This window comes from Marmota flaviventris, chromosome 7 (genome assembly GCF_047511675.1).
Source record: "Marmota flaviventris isolate mMarFla1 chromosome 7, mMarFla1.hap1, whole genome shotgun sequence".
Classification (NCBI taxonomy): domain Eukaryota; kingdom Metazoa; phylum Chordata; class Mammalia; order Rodentia; family Sciuridae; genus Marmota; species Marmota flaviventris.
Window position 1 is genome coordinate 126,632,058 of NC_092504.1, and position 25,380 is coordinate 126,657,437.

Genomic DNA, 25,380 nt, shown 5'->3' on the forward strand with positions numbered 1-25,380 from the left:
TAATTCTGGAGTTCATAATAGCAACCTATTACTTGACAAAAAGTTGTAAAATCTGCTGCTGATATTTATGACACTTCATGTGGATATGACCCAAAGAACTTCAATTAATTGATGTGTGGTTAGGAAGAAATGAGAAATGGTATCTGAATAGCCTTTTGGGCTAATACTTTGTCTTTTAACATCTCTTGAAAATTGCCATGTATTAATGTGGCCATAGATGAATTTCTGCCTATTGATACAGTCACCTTTCTGAAAAGAACTATATTTAATGTCCACCACACTCAAAACTCCATTTGAGTGAACTGCAGCTATTGAACCAGGTCTTGAGTACCAACAGTAGATTTATATGGATGATTTTATTATTTGTATTTCTTCATTTCATGTTCCTCCTTTGGAATTTGGCATGCATAATGATCATTTCTTGGTCCATCGTTAACAACTATTGGGACCAGTATTTACTTGCTCTCTATTTGCAATGTGGCTTCCAGCCCATTAAAGGCCACCAGTCCGTTAAACTATGAAGTTGCAGATCACTAAGAACTACTTCCTTGCCAAAGCCAGTATGTATGAAGCACTCTTAATTATATTAGATTACTATTTTTGACTTGAATCATGTGTAGACCCCTTTTAAGAAAAGATAAGTATTACATACCTTCTTTTCATAATAAGCTAATTTGGGGGTAATGTTACTTATTTCTGCCCAAACCTAAATCTTCCTATACCTTTTGCTCTTACACAACTATAATATAAAACAACTGAACAAATTATGTAGAACATAATTTGTGTTAGCACAATACATTTACTATGACACAATACTGTTTTTCTGCAATTAAAATGCATGTGATAGCCATTCAGTTAACCTGTGTTTTCTTTGCTAATTGATAGTAAGATTTCGCATTCCTATTTTCAAAACTACTGTAAAAACCTTTTGGGAGATTGTTTCACAATTTATAGTACTTTTGTGCTGACCCTTGGCTCCAAAGCTTCATGAGAGTAGTAAGCCAGATTCTCTAGATCTTTCTCCCATGAAAATAGCATCTAGAAGGTGGAGGAATGTTATAACAATGATGGAAGTTTTAATGACCTGTATGTTGCTACAAATTCCACTGTTTCTTCTCCTCAGAACGTTATTAGGCTTTGACAAATTCTTCCCGACATCCCAGTGTTATCTTAACACCATGATTACTTCAATATTTGCCCCAATGGCTTCCAATTTCTCTACTTCGATCTACCCTGTGTAATATTTTCAAACTAATGTTTTAACCCAAGCACAGACAGTCCCTGACATAGCAAGGTTCAAATTATGATTTTTACATTTTACAGTGGAATGAAAACAATATGTATCCAGAAGAAACTGTACTTTGAATTTTGATCTTTTCCAGGATTAGCAATGTGTAGAATGATTGGTTCTCTTGATGCTGACAGGAAGGGAAAGTGACCGTTCCCACTTAGCCAGGTCATCTTGAGGAGAGAACACTGACACTCTGCAGTGTGCCGTGACACTAAGCTGTGATGTTCTGTAGGTCAGCTGCATGGAATGCATTTTCAATCATGGTATCTACAATTCATGATGGGTTTAAAGGGACATGGCTCCTTGGTAAGATGATGAGCATCGCAGACTGCGTAGAACCATGTGGTCCTCCAGTGGCTCTTCAATGTCTATCAAACTTTTCTTGCCTCTTCTCATCACCTTCTTGGTCCCTTCATCTGTTTATCAGATCACATTTCCCTGTTTCTCTCACTCATCTTTCACCCTTCTTTCAGGTAACTGCCTGTCCCCCCTCCACACTCATAGAAAACATTCAGCACATAAAAACACAACAAATCCTTGCCTGTCTTTTTCTTTCTTTCCTAAATGCTCTTCTCCATTGCATTGCTTCATGTAAATCCTGCTAGGGCAACAGGTATGAGCTGGAGCTGCCCCAGGGTATCCTAAAAGTCTACACCAACGAATTTCTAGATTCTTCTTTTTATATAATTTACAGAGAATAGTACATACCTTCTGTATTCCAGAGGTACTGAGTTGTCTTAGGTAGACTGGAACACCATGTATGCAGGTACTGATATCTCCATAGAAGAATGTAGAAAAAGAGTATAGCACAGTTGGTAAGAGCAGTACTCAGGAGTCAGAAGGAGCCAGATTCAAGTTCCACCTCTGCCTCATATTACCAGTTTATTCTTGAGTCTGCTACCAAATATCTTGGAGTTTTCCCATTTGCAAAATGGATCTTTGTACCTGCCTCACATGAGTGATATGAAGACAAAGGAGATCACCTGGGTGAAGTGATAAGCACTTGTTACCATCTAGGGGTCCTGGATTCATTGCCTCTGTTCAGGAAAGAATTGAAGAACAGGACACAGGGATAGCAGCAGCAGTTTTGTTGCAGAAGTGACAGTAACACACTTCTCTGAAGAGAACAGGCCTGGGAGCTGGGAGTCCAGTGGGGAATTTTTGACTTCTTCTTTGTATGGTCCCTGAAATTTTTCTCCTTTTCTTCTGTCCTCACAATTGTTCATTGGTGCCCCCCAAATCCAGTGTCTATTTTTGTTTTTCTACGAGATCCCCTACTTAGGGGGCACAAGTATGGAAGTGTCTGTCCAAATGGGTCCCCCACTTGTATCCATGAGCACTTCTGTCAACTGGAAAGTTGACCTCATTGGAAGACCCTCTCCATGCTCCTTTGGTCTGGTCCTGCCTCTGACCTCCTCACTCGCCCTGGCTCTCTCTGCCCTTCTACATCTGCCTCACACTTGTGCAGTAGAACGCAGTGGTAACTTTTACTGTTAACTTCTTGAGTTTTTAGTTGATGCTTTAATAATGAGTATTAATTTCCCTTCATCCATATTCTCAGTGGCGTGTGAGTTAGTACAATAGCAAGGGCAGCAGCAGATTCAGAAAGATGGGTTTCATGGCATAATTATTAAGGAAAAAGAGCCAAGGGCCATGGGGATTGCTGAGGAACAGAGAGATCTGGAGTCATATCGTGTGTTCTCAGACTCTGCCCCAGTCCCCCACACCCCTGGGAGCATTTCTGCACAGAAGTGCGCTGAACTAGAGTCTTCCCAATGATGAAGCTACAGAGGAAGTTACTCCTCTATTAATGATGGGGCCTGAAAGGAGAGATTCTCTTTCGCCCAGTGGGAGTTGAGGAATATCATTAATCCAATCGTTCTGCCCACATTCCTGGCTCTGCACCCCCCACAGGCTGCTAATGAGACCTGGGTCCTCCTCTGGAGGCCTCAGCTTTTACTTATTTGAAAAATGAAGAGGTTGGATCCCATGATCTCTAAGGGTCTCTTCTAACTCCAGCAATCTGAGTTGAAGAAAAGCTTTAAGCAATTTAGAAAGAGACTAAACAAAAGAAAAAAGTGGGGGGAAAAATATCCCTTTCCCAAGCTCTGTGTCTTTGTGTTTTACTCAATTGAACAGAATGGTCGATACAGAGTGTGATTTCTGACTGATGTGTAACAAAGCCCAAACCAATTGGAGAGAAAAAGAAACTGCTGTGCCCTTCGAATTCTCCTGGTTCTACTAGAATCAAACTCCTGAAACACTTTTTATTTTAATCTGAGAAGTTAACTCTGAGCAATTGCCACGATTGGCTCCGAGTGATATTTTGCACTCTCTCTGAGAGCCATCTGTTTGGCAAACAACAGAGTCATTTCAAGAATTACTGCAGAGCATTGTTGCAAGTGTCAGAAATGATGGCTCTGTTAGACACAGTCTGATTATTTGCTTCAGTGTGGTGAGGAAAGGAGCCGGAGAAGATAAAAATGCTGTCACCTCCACCTAACACATTATAATTGCTACTTTGACCTACCTATAAGTAGGTTCTGCAAGATGTTAAGTCACTCTAGTTCTTGTATTTCACCTGTAGCCTCTCATCATTTCTATTTATTTTGATTGATTCCAACCTTTATTGCTTCTTGCCTGGACCACTGCAGTCATTTCTTTCTTTCTTTCTTTAATATCTTTATTTATTTGTTTATTTATTTATTTATTTATTTATTTATTTATTTATTTATTTGCATGTGGTGCTGAGGATTGAACCCAGGGCCTCACATGTGCGAGGCAGGCCACTGAGCTATAACCCTAGCCCCCTGGCATTTCTTAATTGTTCTCCTTTGTCTAGGCCTTTACTATCTACTTTGTACATCCACTGAAGAGTTTGTTCCTAAAGTTCAATGATGATCATGTTCCTTGCCACTACATAAAAAGAATGTTAAAGCTGCTTAAATTTTGGTGCCTCTGTCATTTCAAGATGAATCTACTTTTTCAATCTTCTTTCCCTCCTTTCTTACCACTCTGAGACTGTAGTCAGTTTGGACTATCCCCAGTTCCCAGCATATGACCTTAACGTCCCCTTCCCAGTGCCCTCGCCCATGCTGCGATGTCCTTCGCCTGAGTTCATGCCCCTCCTCTCTCCACTCTGCCACCTTCATACATCTTTCAGGCACCAACTTGGTTCTACAAGAGCCCTGGAAGATGCCCATGAGTCACCATGGCCAATGCCATCCCGCTGCCCCTGGGCCAGCACCTGGTCTTGGTGCCTTCATCTTTTATCATTGATGGTGGTTGATTTTAATTTTAATGAAACTCAAGAGCCTCTTTTGTGCTCAACAAATATTGTTTGGAAAATTAAACTGTCATTCCTAGTTACCTTGTCAAAATTGTTGCTTAGCTTATTAAAAAAAAAAAAAAGTTAAATTTCCATCTATCACACTATTAAAACAATTCTTGCTAGAACCTAGATTTGGATGGGGGGGGGGAAGCTTAGAAGATCAGCCCTTCTCAAGGTTCAATTTGTAGAATATTGATTCATAGATTGTTTTTTTATTACAAAAACAAGTTGTAGGTTAAAGTAGTCAGCTTTTCCAAAACACTCTCCCTGCCCAGGCTTTCTGGATCAGCCTGCACCCCTCCCTACTCCAGACTCACATCCTGACATGTTTTTCCTTAGGGCTTTATTATTTCCTAAAATAAAACTTGTTTTTATGTGCTTTTTACCTGGTTCCTTATCTGAGTATCAATTGCATAAGGGTAGGAAATTTATCTTCTTTCAATTTATATTTATAGTACTTAAAGCTTATTATAATGTATGCACTCACTAGTTTTTGAATAAATAAGTATATTATAAATACTATTTGAGTTCTTTTAACTTAGGATTGCCCTAACTTATTTCATCACAGATATCTTGGGAAATATCATTTTCATGGAGTTGTATTCTGTATCCTTATATGGGCTGAAGGGCACAAGTTAAAAAGAGGGAAAGATTCATTACGACCCAGGTTAAAGTGATTGTAACTTATAGTAGGACAGTACTAACCCATTTAAAAAATAAAATAAATTCTTAACATTAAACAGAGAAATAAGAGGAAGTATCTGTCCTGTCTATAAAAAAAAATAGAAGGACATCTTTGAAGGCCATTTATCAACTTGGAATAGATAATTAAGTTCTAGGAATCCAGATTTAAGTCTACCCCAAAATCAGATTGGAAATAGCATGTCGCAAATAGTTAAAAGTCATTAGTGGTTATTAGAAATTAGAAGCAGAACAATATGCTCTGTTCTTTTCCTGGTTATTTGTGTTGATATGTTTATATGTTCATTGAAAGGCTCTAAGCCAAGTAGACATATGAAAAAAGAATCAGTTCAGGAGGTATAAGCCCTGAATTGAAAGTCACGTGTGTACATACCTGTAAACTCTTGGGACCTACATAACATTGTGCTTCAAAATTATATGTGAAGATTCTTTTAGAGATACCATGGGCAATTTGGATGCTCTCACTTGTTTTGACATTAATGGTTAAGTCCTCAGAAAATCAATCTTATAAACTTCTAATATAGAAAACAATAGTAATAATATTTTTCTTTCAAAGTTAAGTGAAAAAGAAGTAAAATTCAAGAATGGCATAGAAGTAAGCAAGATGAAATCAGAGTTAAAGTGTTCATAGGTTGTTTAGGAACATGGTAAGTGTATTAATTTCAGATGTTAAGCTTGCATTCATATTTTGAAATTGCAAAGATAACCAGTAAAGGCATATAATGTGCGTGTCCAAGAATTTTACTTCTAGGAATCTATAATAATAGCAACAAATTGAAGAAATCATAAATGATTATTAATAAAGAATTTGTTAAAATTATTATGGGGCTGGGGTTGTAGCTAAGTGGTAGAGCACTTGCCTCAAATGTGTGGGGCACTGGGTTTAATCCTCAGCCGCATATAAATAAATACAATAAAGGTATTAAGTTCATCTATCCAATATTGATTAAAAATTTTTTAAAATTAAAAAATTTAATTTTTTAGTATTTTTAAAATTAAAAATTTAATTTCATAGTATTCTAAAGAATACTATGCAGCCCATTAAAAAAATTTTCTTACTAAACAAATATGTTACAAATATGTCTGATTATGCCCCCAAAGATGGAGAAAGGTGAATTTTCCAGTTAGTTACTTTTCTACATTTCCCTGTTCCGCCTGACCTTTGTCTTCAGCTTCATGTTCCACTGAAGCAAGGAGACTATAAGGACCTCGTGATTAAAAGTAAAATTTATGGCTAATTCTCAATCCATAAATATTTTACATTCTCTGAAAAAAGAAGTGGTGGCAGCTCTTCCACACCCTTCTCTACTCTTCCTTCTTTACCTTTCCTTTGGGACTCCCAGCACACTCACCTCACGCATCCTGAAACAGTTTCATCCATCAGTCCTCTTGACCCTTTCACAGTCTTGAACTCTCCTTTTCCTTCTTTCTCTGCCAAGGCCCTGAAAAGACCAGAATGTTCTCTCCTGCACTTCATCACTCACGCACCAGCTGCTTCTAATTCCTGTTCCTAAAATTCTACTGAAAATCAAAGGCTACAAGACATAATCACCAAGTTCTGTGACCTTTACTTGCATTGAAACTTCCTTGCTCCAGCTGCGGAATTCGCCACACAAGTCATCCCCTCTTTCTTTGAATCTGGGACTGTTTTCTAGGACCCTGTATATTGTCCTGCTTGCTTCCCAACTTTCCAGAAGCAGGAATTTGCTGAAGTGTTTGCCTTCAGCCCTGTCTCCAGTCATGTGATACTCTGTGCATGGGTGACTTCCTCTAATTAGCTCACTTTTTACATGAACTGGTAACAATTTAGGATATAAAGCGATGTTACAGATCCTGTCCAAACCTACATAGCCAACTAGAATTATGCATCAAACATAGGATGTGTAAATGAAGTACATTTTCCCCTGAATTTCAAAAATCATTTTTTAAGTTTTTTCTGGTCCTCCTTTCCCCTGATCCAAACTCTACATACTATTTTTCCAATTGCTTCTGTTACAAAAGCTGTGACTCCCTCACCTTTCTCTTTCACTCCCAGTTCAAGCACTCGTCATTTCTTGCCTTGGCTATTGCAAGAGTCTCCTAATTGGTCTCCAGGTCTCCATCTTATTTCATCCCTGTCACAGCCCTGGCTGAAGCCATCCTTCTTATTGCTGCTGGTTGCTGTCCTCGAGCACAGAGCTCATCACAGCCCTCCACTGCTCCCAGGTCCTCAGGGCCCACCCACCTCCTCCTAGAAAGTAAGGTCCATGTTTCGTGTTGCTGTTGTCAACACAAACATTTGCAGTGTAGCCCATCTCATTGTAAAACGTCATCACTGAATTCCTTATTTTAAAATATGTGGGTTTTTTATAGAAAATATGTAAAGTAAATAAATAACAAAAAAGAAAATGCTTTCCCATTTAATTAATTTTCCTATCTTCATTGGTTTCTCTGTTGCCCCATCATTATAACCAAGGCAGGCTATGACTCATTCTTAAATACATCTGTATAGTTTTCTTGTTTCCATGTCTTTTCCTTGTTATTTACATTCCTCCAATCCCAAGCAATTTCTAGGCATTGAAACTCTATTCAGCCCTCACTATCCAATACAAAAATCTATTTTTCTAATACGCCTTCCCTGATCTTTGAATCCCTATCCAGAGATTAATGGTGATATATTTAAAGCACTTTGAGCTATACCTGAGAGTTATTCCTCCCTGGTGTATTTTGTATTCTACCTTCTTCATAGCGAGTTACTGTTGGTGTTGTAGTTAGCCATGTGCTTGTTGTATCAAAAAGCTAAAATATATGATTCCTTGATTTATGTTATTCTCTTTTTCTTAGATTTTTGTCAGGCTTTACTTCTAGGAGTTGATAACAAAAGTAGTAATATCATGATGTTTGCAATGATTCATGGGAGTAAAGGGAGAGGTTGGGAGATGGAAAATAGTAGGAAAGCAACATTATCCTTCTAGGGGAGATAATGGATATTCTCTTAATTCTTGGGGTACAGACCCTTACTTGATTCTTTTGATGAATCCAATGCTAAGAATGGGTCAAGGTGAATGTTTAAAACTATACAATGCCTGGTGACAGTGGTGTCCAATGTTAAGTTGGTTCACACTCAGAATATAGAGCGGAACAGCTGCATATCTGGACAAGGGACATACCACCTGCACAAGAATCGAGATGTAGCAAGGGGATGGAAACAGAGGGTGTTATTTTAAAAATGCATCTATTCACTTTTACCTTTGAGAATATGCTGTGTGCCTTTACATAATTCTCACACTAATCCTATGGGATAAGTGTTAACATTCTCATTTTGAGGGGAAAGTGTTGAGACTTCCATGTTAGAAAATAGGGAGTCGAGCTGATTTTCATCTGTGTTATTCAGGCCTAAATATTGATTTGTCATTGTTGATATCTGCTACGTTTCCCAGGGTATTTTCTGAATAAATTGGGCTATAATCCAATGGTGTGTGGGGACTTCTGTTTTTATTTAGGAGCTTCCTAGCAGCCCGGGAGTCAGGCTGCTTCATGCTCTGCTAGATTTCCTTTACCAGGGAAGGGAGGTAGGGATAGATGGACCTCACTGTTCTCTGTCTAGGCTTATCAGGGATGGAAGTAAAACCCTTCAATTTCTGCATGTTAATTTTCTCTTAACAGAGGTACCAAAGTTATTCCAACACCAGGAAGTTGTAAATTCAAGCAGGAAGACAATGGCTGTTCACATTTTTGAACACTTGAGCCACAAACACACTTAAAGAAAATGTTTTATGGACCAGTTTCCTTTCTTTGATCTGGCTGTTGAGTTGTCAGAAACAAGATACCTTTCTTTATAAAAAAAAAAAAAAAAGCATAACTAAAACACATAGGATCCAGAAAATGAGTTATAAGCATATATCTAGATCTGTGTACCTATTTCTTTACAAAAATTTCTTACTTATCCGTTCACAATGGTAAGTAAAACGTGGTATGGTTTTTGTTTGTTTCTTTACATAAACTTCATTCCAAGTTCCAGCTCCGAGCAGGCTAAGCTGAATGAAAGTCAGACTTTATTATTTCATGGCCTGCCCCTGCCACAGGTCTTACTGGGCGCTGAGGCTTGAACTTGGCGGCATCAGTTGCCAGCCCCTGTTGTGTCCATTCCCCACTCCTGTGGTACCATCAGGCCCCTCCCTTCCCCCCGCATCCCAGTCTCACCCAAGAGAGGAATCTTTGGCAAAGCTGGCAATGTCCTCGGGCCAGCGTCCTTCCCTGTATCCTGCAGCCCTTCTGCCCTGACACACAAGATAGTGCCCAGGCTTCACCCTGTGGCACTAGCCTTTGTTTCTCTGCCCCCACCCCAGTCAGTGTGTCTGTCTCTATGGGCTTTGTCTCTCCCCCTCTGCTTTCCTCCCTCCTCCTTCCCTTCTCCCTTCCCTACCTTCTCCATCTCCCTCTTTTCCTCTCAACACTGTATTACCACTTCCCAGTGGACATTTCAAATTCTCTGTCATGAAAGGAGGGTAAATCTGTTTAGCACAGGCAGCTCTTGCTTTCAACCCTGCTAAAGTCCCTGGGGCACCTGCTTTAACCTACAGCCTCAAAAACTACCAGGAAGAAGAAACAGCAGACAGCATACCACAAATGGAGATATCCAATTTATTTTACCGTATGTGTTACATATATTTTCATATGTCTTATTAGCCTTCTTTTATCCTAACAAATCAACTTTAAATACTCCTCATAAGGTTTTTCCTTTGGTCTTTTAATCATTTATGATATTTCTTTCTGGATCTGATCCAAATATTCTCCTTTCTAAAACTCCAAGATCAAAACTGAAATTTATTCTCTGAAAATGATCTGATAGAAGCAATTATGCTTTCAACTCATTATGCCTTTCTTCTTCTTTTTTTTTAAAATAATAAAACATTTTTAGGTTTCACACCAGGCCACTTTCTTGTCTGCTCGTGAGTATAATATTGAGTGTACATACATTCTTTCTTTTCAAAGCAAGGTTTAGACACCTTCTGAAAACGTCACCACGTGGAGCCTGTCTTCCTCTGATGAGGAGATACTCTGACTTTCCTGGGACTTTGTAAAGCCAGAACATCAAAATGGGACAAAGAGCACAAAAAGTAATACCAGGAAGAAATTCAGTGAACATCATTAAATACCCAGTTTTCCTTCATTTTGTTTTAATTCATCAGAGTAGATGAGAAAGAAGCGGATTGCTTTAGAGACCAGATTGGAATATCAGAACACTTTCATTTTTTCAGTTTCTTCTCAACCCCAACCATTTCTGAAGGCAATAATTCTTAGTGGAGAAAATATGCATCTCTGGCTTACAGCAGTTAGGCATTAATAGGATCAAAGAAGCACAAGAAAATAGAAATGAAAGTAGTCAGAGAGGTCATTGAATCTAATCTTAAAACTGGTAAGAAACTGTATCTTCCTGCTTCTGTGAAATAGCAGGAAACCTGTGCTTACAATCATAATGTGAAAGGAATTTTGTTTTTCCATTGGACAGACAGGAACAAAAGCCTCTACTTGCTACCTGATCATATCTTGAAACCCTTTGGAACCCATGGAAACGCCAAGATGTTAGAGCATACAGCATGGGACTATAGGAAATCAACAATCAATTAACCATACACTTCTCTCCAAGTAGTTTAATCAGTCTTTTCTGACACGCCAGGTTCCCAGACCCGGCTCTCATTTCTTGGTACCATACTCTGGTATTCTCTAGCTTACAGCACGCTTACCTTAGAATGTCATGTCCAGAGATGCACACAGTTCCCCAAGAGTAAAATACAAGATGGCTTTTGTAGCAAACTTGTCCTCACTTATCAAAATTGTGTATGACCTGGACTTTCAAAGTAGTAACACTGTCTTATGTTTTATGCATAATTTCATCCTTTAGAGCATTTCTTGTGGTTGGCATACTACATTTTGAGTTAGATTCTGATATTCAGTTAGAAAAAAGGAGGACTTTTTTTTTTTATCCTCTGGCCATAAAGACTATTCTTACATCTAAGCTATTGGAAATGACCTCATTGATGAGATTCTTTCATAAAATTTCCCTTTCATTTAAATAATTACACAGTTTTAATTTTTAAATTTTTTATTATTTTAATTCCAAATTGAATATTTTGAAGGTTTTGGATGATTATTTGTTATCAAAGTGTATTTTGAGTCACCTAATTCATATCTGATCTCTTGGACCTTGATCTAAACTAGAAAAACACTGCTTTCTTCCTTGTCTTAAACTGTGATATATGAAACTATTAGCCAGGGAAATGACATTCTCATGTGTTTTACTTGCTGTTGATTGCTAAAGAAGCAACAGGAAGACTTTTTATCTCCTCAGCTATTAAATGTATACATCTAACTTGAAGATTTTTTTAAAGCCACTTTTCTCATTCATATGAGAATCTCTGATCCTGTGATTTCCCCAACCACCCTCAAATCTCTCATTGACACAAGACCTGCATTATATACATTATATACATTTTTTTACACAGATCTGCCAGTTTGATTATGATAGAGTTTAGCAGTCCAGGACCCAAGACATGGTGTTCTGAAATATTGACTCCTAAGATGAATGTTGTGTCAAATACAGCACTCTAAGGTATTGGCTTTAAAATCTTGGTTCATAATTTCAAGATGATATACCCATAGACCCAGACTTGAAGCATGTAATTAAATATGAGATAGTTCTTATTTTAGCACGGAAAGAAATCAGCTTTCTGGTCAGAAGGAAATATTTTTTTTCAACTCAGTTTTAATTGGTAATATTCCTTTGGGAAGCTTGAAGAACTATAGTGGCTAACAGAATAAAATATCAAATAAAAACCTATTTATGTATAATTGTCCTGTAAGGGAAACTGGGAGGATTCTAATTTTGTATTTGGAGATCTGAATGGTATGAGAGGGTATCTCAATGGGTGACTCATGACCTCTAGGATACAAAATAGTTAGTGACAGGAAAAAGAGAGGTGCAAATACCAATAAGCCACTCTTACTGGATTTTATTTTAGGATATGTCTCTTGTGTAGGCAGCAATATATTTAAAAGTGAGACATTTCTTTTTAATTATTTCTATTTTAAGTGACTTCTTTGACAGGTCTTTGAAGATAATTTTCTATCTTGAAGATTCAGTAACTGACCTTAAAGTCTGATCTTGTCACATTTCCTCCAGAGACAGCATCATTGTTTGCTTCCATGGTGATCATTCAGTCTAGTGCCATTGGATTGTGAGGGAACCTTGCAAGGCAGACACCAACACATTATTTGTCATAATCTTCTGGTGAGGAAATTACTAATATTATTTAATGCTTCCTTTGTATTTCACACTTAAAGAGTGCTTAAAAAAATCACTGGCCATGAAGAAGTCACCGTTTGTGCTATTCTTAGCAAGAAGTGGGGAGGAACAGGGTTTTGGGCCTCAAGCTTTAAATCCATTGGCAGCCTCATAGGCCATGTTGCTTTGGATTCCAGCTGAATAATAGGAGGATTATATGTGAGGCATTTTTAATGTGTTACTCTAATCTCTAGAGATGGAGGTTAATAAACAACAAATTAATTCAATTATAAAACTGTCCCTCCAAACACAAAAAACAAAAGTCTTTTACTTAATAATATTCACTTGGCATGTACTACATCAGACTGGAAATTTTTAAGTGTGCTTTGGCAATTGTAAAAAAAAAAAAAAAAACAGAAGAAGAAAAGAAAAAAGAAAGAAAATAAAGCCATCTGGCATAAATTAGTGCTCTCTATCAGACATTTTCAACTTACTTTCCAGCCTTATTTTTGGTCTGAGCTCTCTAGTCCTCAGCCAGGGCCTATCTCACTGGGAAAGAGTATTTTTGACTATAGGTTGACAAACTGTGGCTATTATTCTAATCTAAGTTTACCATCAGCATGCAATATGTATACTATGATGGATGGATGGATGGATGGATGGATGGATGGATGGATGGATGGATGGATACTATAGGGATCATTGAAGAGAACCAAAGTGTAAAATTTTTAAGTTTTGCTGTAGATAATCTTACTTTAAAACTGGACAGATCAAGATGAAATGGTAACAAGGATGATAATGATGAAAATTTTTACACTTAATATTAATAGCTAACATTTATTCAGGCTGTATTTTATGCCTGGTACTGTGCTAAGTGTTTTTTCATGTGTCATCTCATTTAATTCTTTCAAGAACTCTATAGTTCCTGTGTGTATGAAGAAATTGCAATGGAAAAAGATTCTGTGCTAAAGTTCATGCAGCTAGTAGTTGCCATAGCTGGAATTTAAAAACAGAGTTTCTCTTTTTACCTTGTACATGTGAAGATTCCAGGTAAACTTGAGACATCGTTGGTCACCTCGGCCTTCCCTGGCCTTTGATCCTAGTTCTTCTCTACCCTCCCCACACACAGGCCTGCACATTCATTCTGGGGCTGAACCCCATCCACAGCTGCATGTGGGTGAAACAAACTTTTAAGTACTTTTCCTTCATTCTCAGAATTGTTCAAGCATGAGATAAACCAGTCATTCTCAAATATTCTTTTCAACCAGAACACAGCATGGTGGGTTTGATGTTTGAAATTGATATGAACTGCTATATGATTTGTTTTAAATAATTGGGACTAATGTTTGTTCAGACATGGCCACTGGGGTGGTATACACATAAATTAAAGGCATTGTATTGATAAATAAGATCAAGAAAATCAAATAGCTGCCATTGACCCCGTGCTTCTCCACCACCATCCCTCAGCACACCCAAGGGCTAGATCAGTGGCTTGCAGACCTGTTTGGTTACATATACCTCCTAGTTAAAAGGGTTCTAGCTATACTACTATGTGTATATTTATTGACCTACAAATAACATAAGAATAGGAACTGTTATTATTGAATGCTTGTTACATGCATTATCTACTCTAAGAACTTTAAAGTGTTGACTCATATGGTGTTACTTCACAGCAGTTCTGCGAGGTAGATATTGTTACTACCACTTTCCAGAAAAGGAAATTGAAGTATGAAAAAATGAAGGACTGGCCCAAGGTGACTCAACTAGCATGTGACAATGGAACTGAGCAGGTGGTTTAACTCCAAAGTCATGCTCTATTCTACTGTATCATAGCTGCTTTGACATGTGCCATGCTACCAATTCATATGAATTATGGAATATATGAAAAATAGAAAGTTTTAAAGAATGAGGTGCATATTGGTGATGTGAAAGTTCTCACACTTTTGGCCTCTGTTCCCGGTGTGTGTTGTGTAGAACCACCCCTGTGATGCATGTGTCCCCCTTTGTAGATCATGTTGATGGATTAATACAGAGGAAATTGAAACCACTGCCCTCAGTAGCCTTAATGTCCTTTTTTGTGTTAGATTCTGTGGAGATAGTGAAGTCCATAACTGTGGAGGCTCTCCTCCAGTTTGTCTGTCCACCAGTTGTTGGGACCACTTTCCTCCCTATCTCGTTTGAGATCCAGCCAGGCTAGACAGGACCTCCAGGGATCTCCTCATGTTCCTTTGTCCTCCAGCCTAAAGGTGCCAGTCCCCTTATGTCAGGAAGCTACTAGGTAATGCACTATGTCACATAAAAATGAATGTCAATATCTGCATGTCTCCCTCCCTTTCCTCTAAGTGTCATTTTATTGTGAGAGGTTCTCTAATCACTCTGCTTAAAATTCTCTCTCTCTCTCTCTCTCTCTCTCTCTCTCTCTCTCTCTCTCTCTCTCACACACACACACACACACACACACATACACACACACACACACACACACACACACTTCTCCTTCCTAGCTTTACTTTTCTCCCTTGTGCTTTTGCCAAGATGTTATTGTTTTTCTGTTGGTTCCCTCTTCTCCAACTCAAGAGGCAAACTTCTTGCAGGCAGAAGTTTCTATCTTATCTGTCCACCGATGTATTACCCAACTCCACAGCAGTGCCTGGCTCCTCATAGACAGCTGAGAAGTATGGTTTAATAAATAAACGATTTATCTGGGATTAGTCAGTTATGTAAGGATTTCAAACCAATAAAACAATATTACCCAAGAAACATATCACAAGGTATTTTATACTTTTAAAATCTATTGCATAATTTCCAACAAATATACAAGAGAAAACTGAACACGGCTCAATTTCCAACATGAATAAACCCCTATTTGCTCAGTGAACCATTTATTTTCCAGATAATCTAGTTTATCGATGGTTACATAGTCTTAAATCTCAAACAAGGAAACACCAGATCTCAGCACAGCATGGTTGATTTGGTGTTTTAAACTTATTCAAATTGCTGTTTGAAATAATAACACTGGCTGTTTGTCCAAAGGTAGTCCCTGACATTGTCAGTACCTGGTCAAAAATTATTGTGTAGGAACTTTTTAAGGGCTGCATAAGGTTGAAAAGTGGCCGTTGCTAAGAGCTTGTGTAGAAGATTTCTTTGCTTGGCACCATTATAAGACTCAACCAATGTTCTGCCTCAAAATGTGGAGGAGACAATGGAGATTAAACTACCACTTGATCACTGAATGTAATTGAAATTCAGAATACTCTGAATATTGATGAAATATACCAGAGAAATCAGTTTTATTTTCAATGTGTTTATTTCAGACTTGTCACAACTGGAGCTGCTTCTGGGCAGAATTGGAAAAGCCCATTTAAAAAAAATTATGCAGGAAATACACATTCTTCGAATCTGAATATTTTATTTTCTGAAGTGTGCCTCTGCAAATATGGATCTCTTTTTACATCAGGAGTCCATAGGAGCTAGGTTTGTCTCTAAGAGAGATTAGCAGGAGACAATATAATTTACAGGCTGAACCAACAGAAGGGTGCTGAGTTGGGCTTTGCTAAACTAATATCATGGCTGGCAAGGATGACATGTCAGATGTTTCATTCATTTTAAAGACCAAACCATTTCAATAAATCATTTTTACAATTTTATGTTACATAGGTACACTATCAGGAGAGGGCGTGTTTAAATGTGCCAGACACATCCATTTGTTTCACTACATCGTGTGCTTCATTTCATCCTTATTTCATTTCCCAAAGATCTATTTATCAGATTTTTTTATGAGCACATCCATATTTTAGTTTTATTCATGCAATCTTGTCTGCTGGTGCTATTATGTGTACTGGACTCTATCTTGCACATACCGACACCACCTCCGTGAATGTCTTCACGGTAATTCCTCCTTTTGCAAAAAGTAAGAGTATTTCTCCTTTTTTGAATATCTCTGCCAATGCAGTCTGGTGAGAGAACATACAGAGGCATTGGAGCTATTTAGCATAAAAACTCATCTGAGACAGCTGTAATAGAACACAGGATGGTGTATTGTGTTGTAAAGTACTTAAGGTTGAATTTCTTTACTGTGCAGATTCTATACTGTTTTCTTTTCTCCCCTAACTCCTCCCTGTTTAACAGCAGACAAACCCAGGGAGCACTGAATGACTCCGATGATCCTGAAACAGGCTGTCTAAGTGACAACAAGCCAACTTCTCGACACTTCTACCCTGTCGCCTTGCTGCTAGTCAGCTCACACCTGCTAGTTGTGTGGCTCATTTTAAGTCTTGCATTACTCTTAGCCAAATACCAATAAGTTCTATGTTGTATTCCATTTTTGTTTTTCTACAAATGACAATGGACTTTAAATTATGGGGACAATGCTGTAATATTTCTACATTTTCAGATTCATAGAATTTAAAAAAAAATGTTTGAATTGTGTTCCTGTTCATTTTTCCTAAAATCTAAAAAAAAGAAAACCAGAAAGTACTATGCATTAGTGAATTATTTTGCTCTTTTGTTCATTAAAAAAAAAAAGTGTTTTCCCACTGTTAACTATATCAAGAAGAATTTTTAAATTACTGTCTTTGGAATAAGACAAAGAACAGAATCCTGAAAGCTTGAAGTTCTGAACCTCCTCTTCCTCTTCCCATTCAGTTTATTTATGAATTGAAGATTGAATTTGCACAACACACTGAAACCCGGAAATAAATCCCAGGGATGTGGGAGGTTACAGACTTGATTTCCACTGTGCTAATAACATAGTTGCCATCAGCTGATAGAACTTCTGTTTGGTTTTTTTAACCTGTCTTCTTTATTTATTTATTTTTTGCTGCACTTAACCTTTTCTGTCAAGTAACTTAATGGAGAGAATGGCTATTTATGTTTTGTAATTAAATCAATCTGTTTGTTACTACTGTTTGGGTTGCTTTGGCTTCCGGAGTACTTTTCTATTCTTTTCAACAAGGTCTCTCTCGTGTGTCTTGATGCGTCATTTTTCTGCACCTGTGACTTTTGTACTGTCCGTGGACAACCACTCTTCCCTTACAAAGCTGAGACTTGGACCAGGCTGTTCAGAAAGCCATTTTCTCTCTTCCTTGCACAGTTAAAATAATGAAGTAAAATAGAGATGAAACTTTCCTTTAAAAATCTATAGGGCCAGACTTAATAAATTAAATGCCTTATTCCTAGAACCTGCATCCTTAGGGCTACATATAGATTTTAATGTGTTTTGAAGAGACTGAGAAATTAATTTGTGGAAAAGTTATAAAAAGACAGATATATTTATGAAATGAAAGTGAAGCTGTATTGTGGAGCGAATTATATTTAAAGAGTTTATTAAACCTTAAATGTCTGTTAAGAACAAAGAGACTTTAATCATCTCTTTCCGAAGGCAATAATGGTATTGGGCCTGGCCTAGGATTTAATTTTGTAAGATGTATCATCACTTGTGAGAAAAAAAAAAATGTAGAGTTGAATCTTTGTTATTTTTACTTGGACTGTTGCTGCAACTCTGCATTGAACAAATAAAGCATATTTATTTATTCTGTGTTTCATGAAGTTGTACTTTTTCCCCTTTCACCAGAGAAGGATGCCGCATAGAGAATGTTCTGAAGAACATCAAATGCAGGAAGTATGCTTTCAACATGCTGCAGCTGATGGCTTTCCCCAAGCACTACAGACCTCCAGAGGGCACTTACGGAAAAGCTGACACCTAAGGGTGCCAACATGTAAATAAACAGCAACACAAACACGCTCAGTTGGATGATCTCCACCTTGATCTTTTATTATTATTATTATTATTATTATTGTTAAGAATTTGTGGGGGGAAGTGATCATGGATATTTGCCCAAATCTAGGAATTACTTGAATACCTATCAGCATATGACTCTGAAAGAATCCATTCTAAAATTCCTAGATAACACTGCCATTTCTAGTTGCTGACCCTCACAAAGTGGTGGATATTAATTCAAAAAGTGTAAATTTCATTCATGGATTATTTAAATGCAGAGTGTCTTAGAAAAAAGCGCTTGCTTGGATACAACCAGAGATGATTCAGAGTGATGTTCTCTACCCAGAGTGAAGAGAGGAGAAGGTAAAGGGGGAGACAGTTCAAGTATGCCACTTCATAGCCCTGATTGCAGACAACCTTAGAGTCCCCTTAGGGAGTTATTAAAGATCTTTCTAGCAAATTGAAATCAGATAAAGTTAACTCATGACCCTGACTACTAAAATGGTGTGCAGATGTGTTTGTAAAGACCTTTGTCATCCAGTCAAGATGTGACTCCTGTTCTAACCAGGTGGATGAGCAGTGTTAGCACGGCAGAACACACACCTTTCCAAAATGTGGCATCTTTTCAAAACTCCTGCTTGTGTTGGGTGACCCAGCCATAGCAGTGGGGATACAGAAAACTTAATAACAGGCAAAATCTTGCAAGGGACTGAAAGAGCCTGTTGATACCCAACCTGAAAATCCCCATCAGTTGAACTTTATGTAGTAAAGTTCATGAACTTCACAAGAAATATCTTTGAGATGCTTTCTAGCAGCCACCTTGGTGGGAGTGTGCATTCTGGCATAGGTTAACGTAGGCGGATAAACCTTCAAGGCATGTGTAACTATAACTAATGAGAAACTAACAATAGTTTTCTGTTTATCTGATTTCAAATTTTTTAATTTGAAATTTTTGTTTTCTGAATTCCAAATTAGAACTTTCCTTAGAGATCAATTATCTTCTATAATACCAATATTTGAAAAATTGGTAAATTAAGAATAACCATTAACTAGAGAATTACAGAATCATAATTACAGTCTCTTCTTACCAATAGTATTATTCTTAACTTCCTAGCCTATGGCTTGTTCCTTCTCCAAATTTCTATGCTAAATATACAACAAAATTGAGAGAGAATGCTATGCTAGTTAATTCACATAGAAATTAGGATCTATCATTGCAATGGTACAAAAACTTGAACAAATGAAGTTTATTTTCTCCAAATTTTAAGAATTACTTTTTTCCTTTCTTGACAGTGGAGCATGCCACCCAGAGCAGGGATCTTCTTTGGAATCTCTGGGGTCTTATCACATAGACACTTCTCAGCTCTGACCACATTCAGCTGATGATAATGTGGAGCCTTCCATGGCTAATGTGATAACTCCTTGCCAGAGTACAAGTTGAAACTAAGATTTCAAACAAATCTCCAGTCCCACATTGCATTTCTCAAATTGCTATAAGGATAAGATAACTTTTGAGGCTTCTAACACTCAAATCGTCAATTTATTATTTTAGCTGGTGACCAAAGGGTGTTACTGAAGCAGTTGCCACAGGGTTTACAGGCATTTTAATGAAGATGTGCTGCATACTCTGGATACTCTGCCTACTGCATACTATTTATGGATAACATTATCCTGGGACTCTGTCCTACCTCATTCTCTATTTCAGTGATTATTAAATGTGATCTTTGAATTGTTTGAATGGATTTAAAAATGATAGGATTCATGGTTCTTTTTTTTTCCCCCATCCCTTTGGATTTAAGATAAAGATGTTCAGATGACAGAGTTCTCCTTGGATAGCTCTGAAGCTTCATTTAGTACATCAAAATGGTAGTCAGAGTCCTAAGAGACCTTACATATGTATCAGCCCATTGATGTTTATAGGCAATAATTATTTATATTTTTTAAAATAAAACCTCTTGACTCAAATATTTTTTTAAATTTATTAACTAGAAAGCCAGCCATAAAGTTTTATATATTTAGAAGTCATTTAATAGATTTTTAAATTAAATTCCAACATACACATTGCAAAGGATAGAGTTTGATGTAATGTTAATGCATATAAATTTTCATTTGTCATTAGCATAATCATCAGCATATCCTGATTTAAAAAAACATTTATATGTACATCTAAAAGTGGATTTCACCAAAAAAATTCTTGTTTCAGAAACATTCCTGCTTCTTTCCAGGTAGTGCAAATATCCTTGGGAAACTACTTAACTATGAAAGCTTTCTGAATTGAATGTTAAACAAAACATGTTTTTCAGTCTCCCTTGAACACATACAGTAACATCATGATTTTCTATCTATATTTTCATTTAAAAGTTATACAACATGTCTATTTGAGGGGATAATATTGTCTCAAAAATGAGCCCCCAAAATCACATTTACAAACAACACAGTTATTTTGCTAAAAAATGTGTTCCCCTTCAACTGTTATTAAAAATAGGTGTCAATACTGGATTGTCCATTTATAGAGCCCTAGAGAAAAAAAAAGGCACAATCTTGATTATGGTTGTCCCAGTGACAAAAATCCAGAGTCTGGAAATGTTCCTCAAAACAATTAAACACAAATTTTTGAAATATTTGATTGAAGCAGACTCTCACTTTGGTATACCCATTCATGTCACTTCTCATATGGCTAATTTTTTTCTCATGAATATTGCCTTGAGTTTTATCTATACACTCCATTTGTTGCATGGAGCTTGGTAAGTCCCATAATCCAATGGATCACAGCAAGCACCTGATCCAGGTGATGAATTATACTAAAATGACCACCTCTCTGTTAGGGCAGTATTCCATGTCATTAGCCTCCAATCATTTATTAAACCACAACACATCTCTAACACCTCTTCTGAAAAAATGTAAATCCCTAAAATTACCATTTGATGGGGGATACTTCTCCCATTTTTTCTCTCTTTAATGCAATATTTTGCATAAAATAAGGCTCATGGTTGAAAAGGAAAAGAAAATGTGCTTTTTTTTTGTCCCAAGGAAATCAAATTTCTCCCTATTAAAGGGTCAAATTATGCCAGGAGATAAGATCCCATTGTTGTGCTTTGCTGGAGCTGGCTTTTGTTGGCTCATGAGAGTCAATCATTAAATTTTCAGAAATTATGTAAGCTGATTGCTAAACACAATCATAATTAAATATTAAATTATGAGATACAATTGGATCCGTTTTACCAAAAAGTGAAGGTGATTATTGAAGCTTGCCACTTGCTAATTATTTTACTAAATTTTGCTACTTACCTATATGCTTGAGCTTAGTTAGGTCTATTGTATCTTTATCTTTGAAGTGCTATATAGTATTATGCTACTGTGAATCTCCATCTGACTCCAAATTCAGGAGCACCATATTGGTATTGGTATCTGAAAATCTGCCACCATGGGAATATTTACACCACAAGAACTGGCAAATACTACACACTAAGATGCTTAGTGCCTGAAATGTCACTTGTCAAATGTGTACCAGCACTCAGCTGAAAGCCACCACCATTTTTTATCCAGAGAGGAACATATTTTGGGGAGCAGGATAAAATTATTAAAATAATATTAATTATTAAAATTATTAACTTAGTCATTTCAGATGGCTGTAATTTTGTTTTGGTGTATAACCTCTTTAAAGATTCCTATTAGGCTATAATTAATATTTAAGAGTTATATTTTATTTATAATTAAAATTATTATTATAGAGTTGAATTTATAAACCCATCTCTCAATAATGTGCTGCAAGAGGAATCTTAGCAATGCAACTTCAGTGTAAGCAGTAACTCAGGACTCATTTCAGGAAAATGTTAGCCTAATCAGAGTATCATTGAAAATGTGCTTCAGTATCAATTTTTAAACTTATAATTTTGGCATTTTCTAAAAGTAGGAAAAAACAGTAACATATTACTTTGCCCAGATTCTAATAAATATAGCTCAATTGAAACCCAAACTGTTAGATTAAACAAATTAAACTCTGGCAGAATGCTAAAGCACCACAGATGTTTTAAGTGTTGATTTCCAAGCAGAATGGAATATCATTTTAGTTCAATATACAGGGCATGTTTTCTAATATTTTAGGAAATAAATTAACTTTTATCACAGATTTAAGAAACTGGTCTGAGAAGAATTGTGAGCAGTTATCAAGGGAAGCAAACATATTGAACACAAAGCATCTCTAATAGCTGGAAGCTTTACAAATTATGCACTAAGAATAATTTGCTAGGAATTTGTGTAGTTGATTGATGATTTTCGCATAAATTCACATTCATTTCACCCAGCTGCAATCTGTGTAAGCTATGTATTTTCCCCCCATATTTAAATTTCTTAGCTTTGTAAACACCAAATATATGACATCTTTTATTTCTTTGGCAGTTTGAAGTTAGAACTTTGCATCCAAAGTGATGCTACCCATAGCAAAAACTGCCTTTAAAAATAAGAAAATCAAATCAATGTTTTAGATAAAATATGGCAGTCCAAGCATGGAGTTAAGGAATACAAAATTGCATTTTTTTTTCTTTCTGAGACATGGTGCACATTTATCACTCTTTGAATTTTATTTCTAAGTAAATAAAGCAGACTCTAAAACATTTCTTGTTTAGAAGAAACAAACCATAACTAGCAATTTGTAACAAAGGTAGAGGGAAAAAAAATGTAGGGTAATGTTAACCCCCAAAAGGTACGTGCAATCAGGTTTCCTGAGCTTGAATTCTTATTCAAGCATGCATACTAAGAATTTTGAATTGAAAAAAGAAAAACAAGATCACAATTAAACCTAGTACCAGAGAGAGTGAATATTAAAGAAAAAAGACCGAATACAAATGGCATTGCCTGATAAACCATACGTAGGTAGGGCAAATGCTTATAAAATACATCTTTTAGTAAATACAGTTCAGGATGAAGGTGTTGCTCTTTTACACTCATTTTACGATAACATTCACAATATTCCTAAAATCATCAAATTTTTTCCCTGTTCATAACAGGGCATGACCCAACAGCCTATCTTTAATGATGACTTAGCATGGTATTGCTCACTAGCAGGCATTAGTGGTAAATTTTCCCAAGATTGCTATGCTCTCTATATAACTCTTACTATGTTTTTTTTTTTATTGTCATTAAGTAAAATGTCATGTTAAAGAGCTCTCACTCTTAAAAAAGGCAAAGTGCCTATGTCTATACTATATAGACTCACTTCAACGCACACATAATAGCCTCTTGTACAAATAACTTTTTATGTGAATATTTTATTATTTTATGTAACCCAACACTGAATTTTCAGATTCTTGTGGTACTCATCGGGAAGGTTGGCATTTGTTTTCTTTTTGTGCTAAATATCTATACTTTTAGGTGAACCAATAATCTGTATTATAGGAAATGAGCCTATAGGAAATGAGCCACACCTAGATTAGAACATTTTATGTTGGCATTTGTAGAAATATCATTTTTGTTTTATTGTTGTGTGTAAACCATATTCATTGTACACTGTGTGTATATTTTTGTTTAAATAAATATGATTTTATTTTTTATGTTTCTGTCTTTCCTCCCTATTTTTTTTCATTTTCATCAGTGTAGCAATGTGTAAACATTAACTAAAATATTAGAATACGGTCACAGTTACAGTGGAAATTTTTTGATGACTCTAGATTAATCTCATTTTTCACTAGCAGAATATATTTTTTCAGGATTGCTCATATGTAGAGCAAATCACCTACACCTTTAAAAAAGATTCAAGCACCAGGTGTCAGTGCTTCAACAGTGCATGCAAATCACTATCTTTTTTTGTCAAGATTATATGTAGTCATTTGAACACACAAAGATAATTTTTCCTTATAGACTGTATGTGATTATTTATGATCTTTTCTTTTTTTATCGATTGATAGTAGAACAAAAATTCTGAAGAATTTAGTAGATCTCATTGCAAAGAAATTAACCAAATGAGGTCCCCATGGTTATGTAAAGAGTGTACTTTTGCCATCCAGAGAATTTCAAGGACATACCTGATCTGGCTACAAAATACATTCTCTGTAATACCATCATCATCAGTATGTGTCTACTCTGATGTGTCTTCCTGTAGCTGAGCAAGAGGGATGCTGGATAGTCCAAATGTGAAACACTGCAGTGAATTATAGTGAAATGCTACCCATCATGGAGTCCGGGGAGGGCTGAACGAACTGGTGGAACTCTTAAATACCCTGCAAAGGCTCTGTAAGCCTTGTAAGGGAGTGACAATCTCAACCCAAATCAGAATACAACAGGGGACTCCAAACATTTGTTCCAGGGCTATATTATGGTTTCATCAAAGACTGGATTCATGAGGGTAGGGGGATGTCATTGGAACTTCTTCAAGCCGCCACCTATTCCAAGCCCAAGTAGCCAAATGGTCATGATTCCAGGGCTCTGTCCATTCCATCCATATAAACCAATTTCGGAGTTCTCTGATCTTTCCACGATTTTGATGAATACGGTTGATTCAGGAACAAGTCTTTTAGTAAACTTTAAGTCAAGGGTTGAGGGAACCACATTTGGGTTGGACAAGAAACTTTCAGCAGCACTAACCTGCTGCAAGCTATACTGTATCTTCTAATAAATATGACTTCAGTTTTCACCTTACCCCTCAGTTACAGATTTATATAAAAACAGTGACAATAGTGGCATGCCTTTTGATGGGTATGATGACTTCTCCATTCTTTTTTATTCTTAATATATTCATTTATGTATTTATTTGTATATGGTGCTGATGATTGAACCCAGTGCCTCACATACGCAAGGCAGGTGCTGTACACTCACTGGGTTACAGCCCTAGCCCATTCTAAAGCCCATAGGATGTCCCAATTCTTTAGACAACTCATCATAAACCACTGCCTCTTCTGTGATACTTCACCATTCTGACTGCAAATGTGATGTGTGCTTCCAACACCCCTTCCTTTCTAAGCAGTTTGTAATCTCAGGTACTGCTTTTGCTTCCTCTATTTATTCCTTGCGTTTAGGAATTGCCCAAAAGTCTGGATTCTGAATTTGTCTTTGTTCAGTTAGCATGAAGTCTACACCTA

General features: G+C 36.8%; 1 protein-coding gene across 4 annotated transcripts in view; it reads left to right on the top strand.

The window, feature by feature from the left end:
* Positions 1 to 25,380, top strand: part of Inpp4b (inositol polyphosphate-4-phosphatase type II B) — a 372,392-nt gene that overhangs the window by 340,080 nt on the left and 6,932 nt on the right. Inside the window, exon 21 of one of the 4 annotated variants that reach the window (XM_027926549.2) lies at positions 18,161 to 23,856. The exons of 1 other annotated variant lie outside the window; for it this stretch is intronic. In XM_027926549.2, coding sequence (XP_027782350.2) covers positions 18,161 to 18,293 — 133 coding nt within the window. In that variant the 3' untranslated portion in view covers positions 18,294 to 23,856. 2 more of the 4 variants (XM_071614654.1, XM_071614652.1) reach the window with 2 other exon arrangements.